This window comes from Anopheles merus, chromosome 3R (genome assembly GCF_017562075.2).
Source record: "Anopheles merus strain MAF chromosome 3R, AmerM5.1, whole genome shotgun sequence".
NCBI classification, from domain to species: Eukaryota; Metazoa; Arthropoda; class Insecta; order Diptera; family Culicidae; genus Anopheles; species Anopheles merus.
Window position 1 is genome coordinate 30489052 of NC_054084.1, and position 18624 is coordinate 30507675.

The 18624-nt window shown below is 42.7% G+C and overlaps 1 protein-coding gene and 1 non-coding gene across 4 annotated transcripts in view; one reads left to right on the forward strand and one right to left on the reverse strand.

Annotated features, from left to right (window-relative positions):
• Positions 1-6733: 6733 nt before the first annotated feature.
• The window catches only part of LOC121597474 (fez family zinc finger protein erm), a 33892-nt gene continuing 22001 nt past the window's right edge, over positions 6734-18624 (reverse strand). Inside the window, exons 1-2 of one of the 3 annotated variants that reach the window (XM_041923255.1) lie at positions 11616-11931; positions 6734-9687 (exon numbers count right to left, since the gene is read on the reverse strand). In XM_041923255.1, the coding sequence (XP_041779189.1) occupies positions 7456-9675 (2220 nt within the window). In that variant the 5' untranslated portion in view covers positions 9676-9687; positions 11616-11931 and the 3' untranslated portion in view covers positions 6734-7455. Of the gene's footprint in view, positions 9688-10925; positions 11932-18624 lie in introns of those variants that run through there. The other 2 variants (XM_041923254.1, XM_041923253.1) reach the window with 2 other exon arrangements.
• On the forward strand, positions 15182-15254 carry Trnar-ucg. Its single transcript has one exon. It is a non-coding gene; the product is annotated as a tRNA-Arg (tRNA).

Sequence of the window (18624 nt, forward strand, 5' to 3'; positions counted from 1 at the left end):
CGGTGGTGTTGAACCGTGCGATGTAATTCCGTAAATGTCCCCCCCCCCTTCCCCCACCTTTCCCTCCTACCCATACCCGTTGGCGAGGGAAATTTGTGCACCAGGAATAAACCCGCGGCCGTTCGGGAAAACGGAGTGGAAGGAAAGCCCTCGGTGGTGCTGTTGAGCGCGCACGATAGTAGGTGTGAAATATTTCAATTATTTTCAATCGAATCCAGTGTTTGCGGGGCGTTGCTGTTGATCTGTCCTCGCTTTGCGGAAGATGAAATTAATGCCGCATTATGCCGCGCGGCCCAGGTGAGCACCGGATCCGGTCGGGCGTTTATAATGCTCTAACAATCCGTAGCTTCCCCAACCCCGTGAAACGAAGGGTAAACTGGGTGACAGTTTAAAAAAAAAACTGTGTATTTTCCTCGGTCCAATGCTAGCTGCACGATGCGCTGTGGGTAGCTGGATTAATAATTGCACCTGTGAACCGGTGCACGTGGCAATTAAAAACTGTGCGCGTGAGTGTAAAAATGCGTGTACGGATCGTTTGCACGGGTGTGAAAAGGCGGCATGGTTGATACATTTTTTATTCCCCCCGTGAGGATGGATGTGGAGGGTGTATTGAATACAGTTTCGTTTCTAAAAGGATAAATTGGATTGAACGGTATCTCGTTAGCTGGTTATTAAGATTGAAATTATTGAAGCAACTGCGTCTATTAAATTTCAAACTATAGGACTATGATGTAGTGCTCGCTTTGGATATAATTTATTATCTATAAAATAGTTATCATCAGATGTGAATATTAAAACTTCAACAATTGCTTAAAGAATGCAAAATTCTATTTTGTTGATAAAATTGTATTTAAGTCAATAATGAGCAACTTAATTGAATTTATATTTGCAAATTAACTCTACTCTCACAAAATATATATTCTTTAAAAACAAATTAATTTTATCCTCAAACAACAAGTAATAATCACCAAGATTGAGCGTATCGGTCACCCTATCCAATTCTTCGAGTACATTATCACTGGAATCATCTACAAAACTGTATCGAATTCAAGCTACATGTCTTAATGACTTTATTTATGATAAAAAAGAAAATTTCATCCCTACATTTACAATCGCCAGTCAAGGAACGCCGTGGAGGAACGCCGCACTCGCTTTGGCTCCTCTGATCCGTTTATTCGTATGTGCCGTGAGTTTAATGTCATTTGTGATCATCATCAACCTGACATGTCGCGCACCGCATTGCTAAATAGTATTCGTGCCGTGCGACCTTTTATGTGTTAATTATTTTACTTAAGACTAGGCGTGACAAATGGATGACCGAAACGTGACCTTAATATAATGACTGTAAACGAATTCGCTTCAAGTGGGCCACTCGCGGTCCGTTGAATTTTAATTAATAAATAACAAAATAACAAAATAACTATTGTTGGATTATTTTTGACATAAAAATAAAATTGCACCAAACAATTCAACCCATAAGGGCACAGTGGCACATTCTGCTAACATTTAACATACGCCAAGCCAAAGCCTTTGATATATTTGGTAAATAAATTAACAAAATGTATTGACTTTATACAAGTCAACAAGCAGTGAACGAAAGTTAATTCATAATTGAAAAATAGTAAATCCAAGGGTGGGGTTAAGGGTTAAGGGGTTAAGGGTGGTATCCCTTATAATTCGGTATAAAAATTTCCACATAAAACCACATTCGTCACGTCAAATTTGTTTGGTCACAATCAAAGGAGCACAGGCGAAATGGTGATCTTTCTAGTGTCCATCGTACTTAGATGGCCTACTCAGTAATCCAAACATCAGCTGCAATAGTACGGCTTGATTACACTAGATGGCGCTGTTAACTAAGCGTTTGAATGTTGTAATTAACGCAATGAGCAATTCGTTTTACTTTCTGAATGATTAATACATGGTTAAAAACTATTTCTGGAATTGTCGTACGTCCATTTCAAGTTGGAAACAAAATAACTTTTATTTATGTTTGATCTATTTCAGTTTTTTGTATTGCTATAAGCATCTTTCTATTTTTTTTTACAATCCATGAAAGTTAGTTTGTTATTTATTTAATTAATGCTATTTAATTAATTTTAAGCTTTCTCGGCATGTTTAATGATGATTGTTGTAGTTTACTAAATATAGTTTAAAATTCCCTAAATGTATGAAACGTTTGATGCTATAGCCTAATAATATCGAATCCAGTGAAATCTCTCCCCGTCCCGTCAATGTCCATACATTTTATGTCTCTTCAAGGCGAATACAGTCCGAATTCAATAGTTGAACGCTTTTTAATTGGCATACTTTTTAGTTGAACGCTCGATAGTCGGCTGACAGTTCATTTAAAAAGCATGCGTTTGTATGAAAAATCCGGTTTTTCTAAATCCGGTAAATCCGGTCACAAAATTCAGAAAAATTCAGATAATAATTTCAGTTTTTTTTGTATGGAAAAATGTACCAACTAAAAAGCACATATTCAATAGTTGGCAGGTCAAAGAATGCCATGCATTTCCTGTGGTTGCCTTCATTAGTTTTCCTCAATATGAGTAACTGTCTAAGCTGACGATCTCTTGAAGATTCACCTTAGGGAGATTTCACTATAGTAAGTACTTAAGACCTAATCAGACACCATTATTTTTATGGTTAATATGTAACGTTTAGTAAATTTACTTTCATTTCATTTTATGTTTTTATTTTCACCATAAAGTTGGTGTTTCGTGTAGTCATCTAGGCAACTAATCTAAAATTATCAAGCAACGATTCCGATTGCCAGCCATCCCTTGGCATCGGTCCAAAAATCGTCCAATTTCGGTTGTAATCCAACTAAAGCCTAAGTCGGCTTGTTTACTATTCACTCGTTTTGCTACCGTGCTCCGAGCATGATCCCGTTTTTGGTGTCCAAACAAAGCCACACGATAGATGACAGCGTGTACGACACAATACTTCTAGTGCAAACAAGCAAGCACACTCCATTCCCAGATACCTTCACTCCTTTGTGTGTGAATGTGTTTCGAGCTTTCCTTTTTTTTTTTTTGGCTAAATAATAGTTCTCCCGAGCTTCGGAAAACGGTCGTTCAGGTGCGGGACATGGGATTTACAGGATGACCGGCAAAGGACCATGGCAAACAGAGAAACACACACACACATGCATGCATGTCCCGCAAACGGTTGGCTGGTTCCGTAAATTGGTGTTGTGATTGTTTTATGTGATCTTAATCTGGCCACCGCACAATGGTTAAGATCATTAGAGGCTATTAGCAAAGCCGGCAAAATTATCTCAAAATATTTGCACAAAACACCCGAACACCGTACCTACCCGACCGGGCTGGAGCCACGCTTGACCGGACACCGGTAAGATGGTTGGTGCGTTCCAGGATCATTTGTAGTGTCCATTCGTCCATTGTTTGTAGTTTGTACAGCGTGTCGTAGAAACACCGCTGCCTGCTTGTGACCGTGTAAGCAACAGAGAAGATGAAAACGAACCGCATACGGGACAGGATATCCTGCAGCAAGAAGCTAACCGCCGCCGGGAGGATGATCTGTGTGCGGGTGATCATCAGCGATCTTCTCCGGTTTTCGTGGAAGGACGTTTTTTCACAGCTTTGGTGCGGTTTTTTTTTTCTTCTTGCGGAGCGAGGAAATTGTTGTTCCGGAATGGTTTTTGGTAAGTAATGTAAGCAAGCAACATGTTTGCCATTCGTTAATTGTTTGATTGTTATCATATATATGTATCCGCGAAGGGAGCGGTGAGAGAGATTAAACGAACGAAGCGTAAAATGTAGTGCATTGTGTTTGTTTGCTTGTCGGAAGCTGTGTTGAGGATTTGGGGAAAATATTTCAAGGCAATGATAGTTTTTGGGCTAAAAAATCTTAGAAAATGAAGAACAGTAGCTAACACAATTTAATCGATTAGGATGAAGATAACGTTTGCAACTTGTATCATAATGGACTCTTATCTTCAAATTCAAATTCGATCAGACGAATATTGAATAATTTTAGTAATTTTATCTAAATGTAACCCTTTAAATAGACCTTTAAAGGACTAGTTTCGCATTTTATGTTGTAATTAACGCAATGAGCAATTCGTTTTACTTTCTGAATGATTAATACATGGTTAATAACTATTTCTGTAATTGTCGTACGTCCATTTCAAACGCTTAGTTAACAGCGCCATCTAGTGTAATCAAGCCGTACTATTGCAGCTGATGTTTGGATTACTGAGTAGGCCATCTAAGTACGATGGACACTAGAAAGATCACCATTTCGCCTGTGCTCCTTTGATTGTGACCAAACAAATTTGACGTGACGAATGTGGTTTTATGTGGAAATTTTTATACCGAATTATAAGGGATACCACCCTTAACCCCTTAACCCTTAACCCCACCCTTGGATTTACTATTTTTCAATTATGAATTAACTTTCGTTCACTGCTTGTTGACTTGTATAAAGTCAATACATTTTGTTAATTTATTTACCAAATATATCAAAGGCTTTGGCTTGGCGTATGTTAAATGTTAGCAGAATGTGCCACTGTGCCCTTATGGGTTGAATTGTTTGGTGCAATTTTATTTTTATGTCAAAAATAATCCAACAATAGTTATTTTGTTATTTTGTTATTTATTAATTAAAATTCAACGGACCGCGAGTGGCCCACTTGAAGCGAATTCGTTTACAGTCATTATATTAAGGTCACGTTTCGGTCATCGTTACTACGTAACTACGTAATGGAATACGTAACGAAAAAATAAAACAATAAAAATCTCAGAATAAAGCAATCAATCTTATCACAATAACATTTGCGACATACTAAAAGTTTAATGGTATTGAATTAAAACTTATCCACATATCAATCAAACATCGCATATCAATAATTGCAAATAATAGTTTAATAGTTGTATAAAGTAGCAAGTAACACCTAAAATAAATTAAAAAAAACTGTTAGTAAGCTTCCCAATAAAGCTTGGTGATCTGCCATACAAATGCATTGTAGGACACGTTCACATGCATATTCGTACATCCACATGGCAGGTAATTTACAAAGATTATCCCTTCCCGAACGGCAGTACATCAAACCGAGGGCGAACCTTCCTGCAAAAACAATCGCATACCAAATTTTCGAATTTTTCAAAGAATTTACTTCCACACAGGCACTTTGTCCCATGGTAATCTCCTATCCATTTGAGCAAACCTCCAACACACACACACACACACACACACACACACACACCCTGTAAGATTACGTCAAAAGTACCGAAATCGCACCAATTACGTACGATTTTTGTGTCCCTCGCAACGAAACAAAGCAGCCCGGCTGCATCCCTTGTCCAGCAACCAACCGCCCATTGCCACAAATGATGGTATCCATTTTGTTTCCTTTCGTTACGAACAGTAGTACCTCCTCCCAGCCTATGGTCAGCTGCATCAGTGTGAGCGCAGGAGGCGGTAATCCGATTTCAGTGTTGCAACCTCCGTTCGAGCACCAGAATGTTGAACCGAAGGTTGTTGTTTCTTCTGGGAACAACCAATTGAACCCGATTGGAATGTTGTAACAAATGTAAGCTGCCATGCTGCTTTCGCCCGCTTGCGTTCCATTCCTTTTACTGGTAAGGTTGCATGACTGCTGGATATTGCATTGTAATTGAAGTTTTGTGCGAGCTTTCCAAAGGCACCAAACGGGAGCTCGTTCTCCACCTTTCCCCGGGGTGGATGGGCAGGAGAGATATGCTTATTGACAAACAAATATTTCATACGGTCTTGCATCATAAATGTGTGCTAGTGTGTGTTTTGTTGATTGTTATTCCGAACCGTTGATCGATTGTGATTTATTGGTTTGTTCGCGTATTAAATTGCAAACATTCCAGCAAACGCAATCATGGTGAAAACATGCTTTATTGAGTCGTTAAGAGGGGGGAAATAGGGTTTTCGATTTTTTATGGACATTGGATTTGGAGCTCACCGCGTCGAATGTTCCACGAAAAGTCAATTTGTATTTCAAGGGGTTTATGCTTTGAATTTGATTTAGTGCTTATTTATATAATGTTATAGCTAACAATCTATTGTTTAGACAACAATTCAAGAAGGTTGGAAAATATTTATCAAAGAAAAGACATGACTAAGACTTGCCTCATACATCCACTTCTTAGTAAAAAAATTATAATAATTGTACAAAACAAGCAAAGCAAATAAGCAAAAAGAACAAAATAATAAACTTCTGATTATCTGGAATTGGAACATTTTTTGAAGTTGATAATAACTTGTTACAATCAAATGTAAAATTTATTGACAGAGCTGTGTATTTTATTTAAAAAATGGTTTTAAGCATCCGATTGAGATAATAATGTAAGCATCTTCGAGGACATATAAACTAAATAATAAACTAAATTTCACATACTGTAAACACATACCAGATAGCAACTAAAATAAAACAAAAAAAACTTTGAATGAAAACTTTAAAATGAAGAATAAACCCCAATTCAGATCATAACTAAAAAACTAGAATAAGCGCTGGAAAAAATAAAACTAGATAAAAAAAGAATAATAAATCATGGACAAACAATAAAACCACAACTGACAAAATACCAATAACAAAGTAGAATCTTAATAAGAACAGTACCTAGGTAAAATCATGGGATAAACAGAGCAGAAACACGCAGAACAACATCAATAATTTCTCAATACAATTGCACAAGTAAATATCAATCAATAAATGTAGTTATATTATTTTTCCATACTTCCATACATCCCTTTCTGATGAGAAATGATTTATTTAGCTCACTTCATTTACACGTGTGTGTGTGTATATATATACTTAAATATTAATAATATCGATCAACGTATTAATTCCATTAATTCACCCTCGTAAATCCCCAGATTGATAGCCTCTTTCTAATCGATCCTGCGATCCTGTCCCAAACCCCAACAAGAACATATGTCCACCACACTACAACTATAGAGCTTAAATTCCTAACGCGGCGTGATGATGACGATAACATTGTTTGCTCTCACCTGCTTACACACTAGAAACACACAAAATCATTCATTTGCTTCCATCCCTTTTTTGCCTAGGTACGACGTACGACGCATTTTAACTGGGAACGAGGCAAAGCGTTGCTTTAAACGAACTTCCCTACTCTTCCTAGAATCTGTATTTTTAGCTACCTTCAAATCACGCTGGCGTTTGTCGCACACACACACACAGACCTATTGCACACACTTCATCTACTCTAATTCTACTACACCGAGCAGCACCATCAAAGCAACCACTGCGACTCAAAGCGCGCTTCGCCACAAGGAGAAGCGCGTGAGTGAGTGAGCGCCCTCTTACGGTGAGACCGCCGAAGCAACCGCCGTTACAGTGATGGCAGCCGTCGTTGCACTACCTGGCGCTGCCGCTGCCACGGGTGACGACAGCCCACCGAAGCTCATGCCCGCCTGCTGGTAGTACTTCTGTCAGAACACCTTGCCGATGAACGGACTGTCGGTGACGGCAGCTGCCGCTGCCAACCGTTGATGGTGCCGTCCGCTTGGCATGAGAAAGGGACTGCCATAGTCCATGCCTCCGTTGCGCATTGCTGCCGCCGCTACGGCTGTATGATGGAGGGCAGCTAGGGAGGATGCACTCGACCAGGATACGGGCGATGTGCGGGACTGTAGCTCCGAAGGGCCGACGTGACCGTGTGCAGGACCAACGTGAGACAGGGCGGACGCGTGCAGATGCAGTGGATGGTGCAGATGATGCGGCGGTTGTTGTTGCGGTGGAGGTTGCTGAGCAGGAGGAAGGTGTGCCGGAGGTGATCCGGTTCCGCTCGGAGGGCTCGACATCATCGGAGGAGCAGATGCGGACGTCACTGGTGGTGCCGGTGGGGCTGGCAAGGAAGCGTGCTGATGTACCGGCGATCGTGCCGTAAGCGGCGAACCCCGATGATGATGATGATGGTGATGATGCTGCTGGGGCGTACCACAGCTTCTCGACCGCTTGTGCCCTCCGCCCATACTAACATCGTGCAGTTTGCGCATATGCTTCTTCAGATCGAAGTTCCGACAGAACCCCTTCGCACAGATCTTACACGTGAACGGCTTCTTGTCGTTGTGCGTGTGCATGTGAAACGTAAGGTTGTAGATCTGGTGAAACGCCTTGTTGCAGATCGTACACTTGTACGCCTTATCGCCACTGTGCGTGAGCTTGTGGTTCTTGTAGTTGCCCTTCTGATGGAACCCCTTGCCACAGTACTCACAAATGTACGGCTTGTATCCCGCGTGGATGCGCGTGTGCGTGTTCAGCGTCGAGGAGCGATTGAACGCCTTCCCGCACGTCTGACACTTGTGCGGCTTCTCCGAGGTGTGGATGATCTTGTGCCGGCAGAGCGTCGACGCCTGCCGGAAACCCTTGCCACAGATTTTACAAATAAATGGCCGTGCACCGGTATGGACGGGCATGTGGCGGGTAAGGTTGTAGTGCGCATTGAACACTTTGCCACACTCGGGGCAGGCGAACGTTTTCTGCTTAGCCGCCATTGCGGCGGCTGCTGCTGCGGCAGCCGCTGCCGATGAGGAGGAAGAACTGTTCAACGACCCATCGGGACCACTGCCGCCCGGAGAGCCACCCACCGAGCTACCGCTGGAGCTTAATGACGAGCAGGTACTGCTGGTGGAGTGGTTCAGATTCGCACGCTTCGAGCCTGTTTTGCCGCCTGAGGTGGCGGTGGCAGCCGCCGCTGCAGCAGCAGCCGCTGCAGCAGCCGCCGCTGACAGTAGCTGATGATGACCGCCCGCATGCAGATGGCGTCCATTCATCGCACCGTGGGCACTATGAACGCTAGCACTTTGCACAACGGTCGTCGTCTGCATGCTCGCACCCGTCGGTGGTGGCGATAGGGTAGGACTGTGAAGCCGCCCGGGCGCTCCGTAAGGGTGTAGAGCCGCCACAGCCGCCGCATGATGATGCTGATGGTGATGGTGATGCTGCTGGTGGTGCTGCTGATGCGTTAGAGCAGCATACTGAGCCGCTGCACACATCAACTGTCCCGGGTAGTACAGTAGAGGATACTGACTAAGCAACTCCTGGTGCCGGTTGCTCGTCACGAACGGATGCATCGAGTTGGGCACATACTTCTTGAAGGCGGAATCGTACGCTTCCGCAACGGAGCTGGCCGTCGTTGTCGGTGGTTCGTAGCAAGGACTAGAGCCGGCGGCTGATAACGGACTCATCGACTTCTCGTGACTGTCGTGACGACGCTTCCGCAGCAACGAACTTCCACTGCCCGGGGAAACCATCGAAAGTTCGATCGTTTCATCCTCACTCGCTACGTCCACTACCGCATCTTCATCGTCCTCATCGACATCCTCCTCCAGCTCGTCCTCTTCGTCCTCTTCCTCATGCTCCCGATCATGCCGTTCCTCTTCACGATCTTCCTCCTCCTCGTCCTCATGCTCCTGTCCCATAATGTTGGCGATCGAGAACTTGAGCGTGGCACCGCCGCTCGGTCGCTGCATTTTAGCGGCCGGCCGGCTGATGGTGCCTGTGGTTGTGGTGGTGGTGGTGGTGGTGGTGACGGGCCCATGTGGACTAGGCCCATTGTCCGCGGCGGACTCCGTGTCCGGGACGGCTCCTTCCATGGTGGGACTCTTCGCTGTCAGCGGTATTCCTGGTGGGCTACACGGTTCCTGCATGCCACGGGGACTCTGTAGAAGAAAATAGGCGAAAAAAACAGGAGAGAAAAGTTAGCATTCATCTCGTACGGAAAATCGTGAATACACGCAGCATGATATCGTCCCAAAAAATTGATGATTGATTGAACAATCCTATACGCGTGTCGTCCCTTTTTCAACCGACGGCAATGTCTAGCGGTTGAATTCATTTTAAAACAATGCATACACGCCCATCGGAATTCATACCATTCCCACTGATTTGCCTCATTATGTTGTTTAATCCCTCCGAATTAATTATGTTTTGGCAAACAGTGTCCTGGATGAAAACAATGCCGATCAATACCCCTTCAAATTGGTCAACCTTTTGCAGCTGTTGTTTGTTTGTTTTGCAAAAACACATACTAATTCAGCTTTAATAATTCAACAATTATCCCCGATCCATCACCATGAAGACTGTTTAAAGCGGGTTAAAGGAACAAAGGGAACATTCCTTTAAATCACTGCATTGAGCATTGAGGTGTGGAACACACTCATGCAAATATTGGTGATTGAATTTTAAAAGCCATTATTGAGCACAATTAAAGCCCATTGAATTGATGTGAGAATAGATTTTGTTGATTCAATATTGACGCGCAAGTTTTTCCAAACATCGATCAATAAAAACATGTTGTTTCTATTATTTTGCGTGTTTTTCATTTTGTTTGTTTGTTTAAAAATAGAATGATTTTACCAAAACCGAATTATAGTCATGTTTGTGTTATGGCTCCAATAAATACAGCAACAGGAATATTCAAAAAGAAATAACATAGACATTTAACAGAATTAGGCAAACAAATGTTCGCAATAATTACCGTTTTTCTTTAAACAAAATATACTGATATTATACATATTCTCAATGCTAATTACTAAAGGTAAATAAGAAACGAGCAGAAAATTATTTATTTGATTTTGAAAAAAATGGCTTTTGTGTAGCCTCAAATTGAGAAAGGATAGGAATTGAAGCTTGCTGATCTAATGATTTCGTAGCTAATAAGGCTAGGAATAAATGAAAATGTTGTACCTATAGTTACTAAAACATAGAATTTATCCTGCAATCTCTCTTTTTTATCATTCTATACAATTTCTAGTGCATCTTGTTACAACGGTGCATACTATTATTCATAATAATTGTTCAATAATTGTATTCTCCGTATAGATTCTCTACCCTCCTCGCAATGCTTTAAACCTATTAATCATTCATCTTAACAATACACACATAAAATCATACGTACAAAATAAACCATGTTGTGATGATCGTTGACCGATTGAATTTAGCTGGCTGGAATGACCCGACCGCTTCCGTTCCGTCCAGCAAAACACTACGGCTCCAAAGTGTCCGTAACTCTGTCTCTCTCTCTCTTATCACAAATACACCAAACGACGGCAGCCTTCTTCGCAATTGTCTCTTAGCCGTCTGTGACTAACTCACTCCAAACCACGTACCAGCATTCCAGCTAGCTAGCGTCTTCCCATATTACAGTAAGCTTTTAATTTACGCCTTACTTTGCGCAACCCACTTGACGGCAATTGTTTTACACGTTTCTCTCACACACACACACTTGACACTCTCGCTTGAAGTCTTTGCCCAGCGGAAGTTGTGCAAACTCAATTAAGGAAATTAATTCAATTGATCGCACAAGTGGTCCTCAGTTACGCTCTTAATTTATGCCAACCCACATGAGGCGTCTTATCACATCCACAGTAGATACGCACGCACACAGAAAGACAGACACATATGCACAAGAATTAACGGATAAGTGTTTCTTGAGCGAAATTGATAATGCCCGGACTGGCTCTGATTGAGTTCTTGTAACCAAAAGGGAATAATTCACACTCGCATGTTTTTGTTTCCTATAATTCACACTTCCTCTGATGATGTAAACAGAAGCCCACAAACACTCCACACAAACACGCACACGCACCCTTTTCAGTGCACCTTTAGTTCGTAAGACACACAACGAGCAGCTCGTCTTTGCAACGGATTCGCTTTGCAACCTCAAGGGACGCTTCAGATCCACCCGGTTCGGCAGTCGAGACTGTTCTGACGGCTCACAGACGGCTGAAGAACCTCAGCAACCAAGCAGCAGCAGCAGCAGCAGCCCCTGGCAGCCAAAAATTCAATACACCAGCAAAACACCGAAACAAAAAAGGACGAATAGCAACCAGCCTGCTGCCCGGGCCCCTTGCAAAAACTAAAACAGCCCTCTTTAGACCCCTCCCCTTCACAACGGCAAGTAGGCGACGATGATGGTTGATGATGGTGCGACGGCAAAGTGGAAAAGGATCGAACCCCTCGAAAGCGTTTTCCCCTCCCTTGCACGGTAAATCACAGCCTGCCGCGAACCGTGTCGCTCATTCGTCAGGACATTTTGCAGCCTGCGCAAGGAGACGGAGAGAAAGAGAGTGAGAGACAGAGGCAGAAAATAAGAGGGAAAGAGCGAGAGCGCATTCGACACGCACACACTGGCACAACGCGCAAAAGGACACCCGAGCAGACCGAAGGGTCTTGTGGGCCGGTTCACTGCTCGAACTGCTGCCACGGTGTGGAAAAGGACATTCTATGTACACAAACACACACTCACACAGACAGACAGCCGAGTGAAAGGTACGCACTAGAATCTTTGTGGCCTTTTCGGGCTGTGTCCTGAGTCCCGGTGAGTCGTCGGTAGCCTTTTTTATTCTCTCCTTTCCATCCTTGAGCTGTCCGTCCATTCCTTTGTGTGCGTGTATGTATGTAAGGCAGGGCCAATATGTTGCACACTTCGCAATGACCTCCTCTTCCTTCTCAACGACCTCTACAGCAGAAGCTCATCCTCACTGTCATCATCATCATCATCATCGGAGCAGTCCTCCAGTTTGCAAAAGGTCCTTTTTTCGGTGACGCCCCGTTATTTTTCGCCACGTCAATGCTGACTGCTCATCGTCGGCATCCGACGCCTTCAATCGTCGACGGTGGTTGGCCTGTTCCATGTGTCGTACGCTTTCCCTGACGCAGGCGCTTTCGCCACTTTCACGGAAAAGGACAACGCCACCGATTCCGCGGCCTTTCGCTCGCGCAACCGACCTGAGGATGAGCTGAGTGGATGAGCAAACATACTACTGCGGGGTACTGTGTTTCGCTGGCAGCGAAAGATCCGCGCAGCGCACACAAAGGTGGTGCCTGGGGTGTGCGGCAAGGTGTGTGGGTCCTCTCCATTACGCCGGGGTCGGTTGGCTGGCCCGTTTGCTATATTCTTGTTAGCTCATTATCGTACACTTGAGCAACGGTGTGTTGTGGTGGCTCGACGGAAGGGGAGGAAGACCCAGCGGGAGTGGCCCCCACCTAGCGGGATGAAGATGATGGTGGTGGTGTAAGGCTGTTCCTTTTTTCGCCGCTCTCTCTTTCACTATTTTAATTTCAAAAGACCACCGTTGGCACATGGCTGACAAATCCGAGTCCGTGCGTCCTTCCACGCTCCACCTGCGCGAAGAATAAAGCAAGCCATCACGATAGTGCAGGAATGCATGGCAGGATGGGCAGGGCAGGCCATTAAGCAAACAGTAAATAGAATCAACCGAGTCGAGTCAAGAAGGAAAGCAAAAGAAGAAGCGAAAAAAGGCGAGCCTCTAGCGTTACGTGTTAAGCGGAAAGCTCAACATATAGCCAGGGTGGGCGAGGGAAAAGTGACATTAAATAGGAAAGATTGGCCCCCAAAGCTCGTGCCCCAAGTCTGCCACCATAGCCGCCCCTGTGCCGTTGATGCTATTCGTTCGCTTCGGCAAAAGAGCGAAATGGCTGGAGCGTGAAAATATGAACAATCTTTTGTGTAACGGTTGCGAAGGACGCCGTATGGAGGCGGTGTGTTTTTCTTTTTTTTTTCTGCAAACCTTTTTGTGCATCAGCCTTATTAGCGGAGCCACCGAAATAGGTAGCCTTTTAAACAAATTTATTCTATTGATTAGATCATCGGTACAGCTTTCCCTTGTTTGAGTGTTATGATTATTAAAGAAGGAAAGCTTTCAAACCATGTTAATTTCGTGAGAATTATAAACTTTTTTGATTTATTGGGCAAATTATGGTGAATTATTTGACTAAACAGTACATAAAAATGTACAAAGTTAAAATAAGAAACAACTTTATGCTAATTCCATGAGAAGTTTGGAGACCTAACTAATTACCATCTAAACCTTTCAATACAATATAAAACGTTTAATGTAAGTTTTGCAGCAGCAACATTCATCACATTATCACATCATTGAAAACGTTGCTGTACAATACTTCTAAAGACACTTTTGCAATCTCTTATTTTGTATTTGTGTATAACATAAATGGTAAAAATACAAAATATTTCTCAAAACGGTATAAAAGTATCAAATATATGATTACTATATTTTTTATATAGAAGCTTTACATTGTTACTCAATTTGACAGAAAATTATACTTGTGAACTTATAATCTGTTAATAAAGAACAAAGTGTTTACAATATTTTGAGGTAAAATAAAAGAAATCATTGAAACGTAGTATTCAAATGAAACTGGTCATCTTATATATCTTGGTATATGTAAACAAATATCAAATAGCATTAAACTAATACCAAAAACCCAAAATGTGGGTTGCAATAATTTGTTTTTCGTATCAAATTATTAGAAAAATATATTTAAAAAATATTTATTTCATACTAATTTAATAATGTTGATGGGTGAGAAACAGATTGTCGACCGAATACACCAAAAATGAATGATTCACTATATATATTAAGTAATTTGTGTGTAATTGTGTATTTTGAATATAATATGGCAACTAGTAAATTATTTATTTTTTTTTTTAATACTTTTTAATAGAAAAACACACTTTTTGAGACAACTTTGGACAACATTTTATGAACAAATGTGATATTTTGTGCCTTTTTTACGTTCAAACTCCAAAGTTTTACTCGTTTTCTCGATTGCAAACTATTTGCAAGCGCTTTTCCCACCTCACACACGTACATAGTCGCACTGTGTAAATTTGTAATGAGGCGCTCAAATTACAATAACTTCTCTTCGATCAGCCTTGTGCTAAAAATAGACACATGGTGGTGGTATGTATCCATCCCCACTCCGATCCATCTCAACCTCATCACATCGCCGTCACGCGGTCGCTGTCCAGACCGGCACAATGCGCGGATCACCACTGTTGCGATAATTTCACAATCAAACGCAACAGCCTTCCGCAAGGGGGTTGCGGCGACTGTGAGCGCTCGACTGCGAGAGCATCGCACAAGAACGAGCGCCCGCCCCGGCGGTGCCCCCGCCGCAGACACGCACGCTCCGATGCGTGAAGAAATAGTGCGCACAGCAAAGAAACTAGTGAGCAAAAATCGCACAAACAAACAAACAGCAATCGCTCGTACACACAATCGCAAACCGCATTAGACCGTTCGGCGACGGCGATGATGACGAAGACGGCGGCGAGCTGCCGGATTGCGTTAGCAGCTGTATGGAAGATAACGCCACGTAGACACAAGCGACCGTGTGGCCTAATGGAGAAGGCGTCGGACTTCGGATCCGAAGATTGCAGGTTCGAGTCCTGTCACGGTCGAGTAAAAGGATATGCTAATTTTCCTTCTCCTTGCGAGAGGGGAATCTAATTAGTAAGAGGTTATCCTGCAAATATTTTTGGTAAGCAACATCAATAATCAACAAACCCCATGCAAAAATATATAGAAACAGCTTCGCTAAAAGTTCAGAATTGAGAATGCATAATTGTTGTATCTTAAGTGATCAAATTATTCAATTGCAATTATCTCATACACATGAGTTACTAAAGTACTTAGAGAAAAAATATTTGTCACTTAACGCCCATTATCAGACCGGGTGAATTATAAATGTGTTTTTTATTACAAAATTCTCGTAAAAATAAAAGAGATGACAAATGAGGGAATTTGCAACAATTGTTATACTGAAATATTATACTTAACATAATGTTCGATTAACTAGACATCATCACGCTAATATTCAAATTTGACGAAATGTAGTACAAATTATATGTAAATTGTCATTAATAGTTCGGAAGCTGAATATTCTTCATTTTGGATAACAATATACCATATATAGATAAAAATAAAACATGAAACACAAGAGAAACATTAACTTTTTTTTTACTTTATCAACAAACATACTAGGTTGAAACAAGGGGTTTTCATCGGTTATGATACTTTTACTACTCTTTCTGGATCCCAGTGACGCTATTTCAACACATGTCAAACCACTACCAAGGCCTGAATGTATCACTTAATGTCGCACAAAATATATGCCAGAAAGTAAGCCAACTTTATCAGATCATCTTAAAAACCCTGCATTGCTATCATTACTTGAGTGATTCATTACAGGGGGTTTCAGCCATTCTGAAATTTTGTGGGATATTTTCTGAATTCTTCGTGATGTTATAGCTGTAAAATTGCAGGCACAGGCTGGAACGTGTCACTTCTTATCACAATTAGTTCAAACATAATACCAACAGTATCAGAACCACTGAAAACCCCTGTACATCGATGAAAGACAAGCAAAACTCGGCGCCTAAACTGCGTGAGTCACCTTATGTTATTGATTTGTATCGCACATTTTACCAATTTACCCTACGCCACACCTTAAGATATCCAGTCAGATAAAATGATACGACTCCTCCTCATCAAATGACAGACCCGGCTAACCCTAACCTCGTTAAACCTAGAAGTAGTTGAACCATCCACCCTCCATCCATCGTTGAAGGTTGAACATTGCGCACGGAACATAATAAGCAAAAATCACCTGGCGTGTGGCACACACACTTCTTCCGAAAACCCACTTCGCACCGGAGGTCGTGTGCTTTATGTGAGCAGCGCTTCGGGAAGGAAGCACCTGTCTTATTGTTCGTGCCACATTAATGAAGCAATCTCTCTCACTCCCTCTCTATTTCTCTCTCTTCTATGCTAGCTGACCAAGATGCAACGGCCCCGACAACAATGACGACCCGATTGCTCAATTCCAACTCTATCCTGTCACTTCATCTGATGATCTCCCGCCCTCCGCAGCAGCGCTCTTTAGGTTGTGAAAAAGGTAGGCAAGATAGAATTACATCCGACGCACGCGGGCGCTGTCCGTCCGTCTGCCGGAAGTGATGCCGGAGCAATTCGTACGCCGTTTCGCAAAACAAAATCACCGCACGGAAGGAAGTAAGATCGCTTTGGCAACGAAAATTCTCCGCTCCGCTTACGGAAATTCTTATCCCTCAAGCTGGATAACACACGGCTGGAGACAGTACGGACAGCACGTACCAAAAGGCGGAGGAGGGGCCGACTCATTCCCGGGCTGGCAAAAGCACGCAGTGTTGCATGATGCCCGTTTCTTCAGCTGGCCTCGGTCCTGACCAAAGCACACCAAACAATGTGCCAACGATGCAAAATTAATGAAGAACTCACCGGACAAGGAAGCATTCACCGAAAGGAGTGTGTGTGTCTGGGATTTGCTTCTTTGCTGGATCGTAGGCATTAACCCTTTGCGTTCGCCTGTTGAAGTGTGGATGCTTCCCTCTGTCGGGATGGCTTCGGGCATTCGTGGAGCATTGGCTTCATTTTTCTTGCACCACAACCGTACGGGAGAATTGTGCATTTGGGCAGGAAATTCTTCAACTTCAATTGCCGCCCGGCTGTAGCACACATTGGGACGTGCCTAAGTTTGTACCTTTTTTTCTTGGAACGTCCTACAAACACGGACGTGCAGAAGCGGGCCAGACTCTGGAGGCAATGCCATCATAATCCTTTGGAGTGGTGTAGCCTAGGCCTCATCCTTTCCCATCTCTGGATGATCCAACGAGCGTCGTGTTGCACAAAGCACAAATTCAATTGCACACTTGCCCCGACTGTGCCCCGACGAACTTCTGCGGACCGGAGGCCCAACAGTCAAACACTCTACACAGTGCACTTCTGTACTTTCACCATGGCAACAGTTTTTGTTGCACTGTTTGTATTGGGTAGGCTGGGATTTTTCTGGGAGGTGTATCTGAGTACGGGAGGTGCGGTTGTTTGTGGGTGCCTCCAGAAGTATCTTCAGAACAATCGCACTAGCTGTAAACAAGCAGATGGGGGCCTAGACGGCCCATACGTCTAGGCTTTTGAGACGGGATCGGTATTACTCTACGATGAAGGATGCCCTCTTGGCAGGCGAGTCGTCTCAACAGGCCCAACGGATTGATAGCTTTGTGCGAAACAATGGCCGTTTGCTCTGTTTGACCATTCATGCAGGCAAGTGTAAACACAGTGATCAAAGTGTTGAAGGACATCCGAGTGGCTGCAAAATTCATATCTTACACATAGGGAAATATATATCCAATGGTTCATGGAATAGATGGTACAGCGTAGGATTTCTTGGAGTCCGATTTTCTTCGTCATTATGCTCAATATTTTGAAAACATTTAATAGTGAGAATTCCACCAAACTCGAAAGACTAAAATAGAAACAAATTGTCCATAGTTGTACTGACCAAGCTCAGCTCTAACGTGTTTAACGAAACATTCGTTAAGCTGGAGTACTAGACTCCTTTGATTGGTTTATTAGTACACAAGAGCGATGAAGTTGTGGAAATGTTGAATGTGTGGACATGATGTGGAACGAGTTGAATCTTTTCAAATCTTATTGAAACAGATCATTTTTTGCAATTAGATTTTCGATTTAGAATTAGATAAATCGATCAAATAAAGCAAATAGCACGTATTTTTTCGAAAAGGCCAAAGCTCTTATTGTATATTCGACTATTCAATCTGTCCAAGTCGTCTTTTAGTACTAATCCAATGCAGCTATACCATCAACTCTGTGACCTACTGTATATTCAACTTCAAACTAACCAAAACGTCTTTTATTCTTATTTTTATTTGCATTTAAATTTCGTCAGTTAAAACATTACAAGAAACAGACAGTTTGAAGTAGGCACATTAG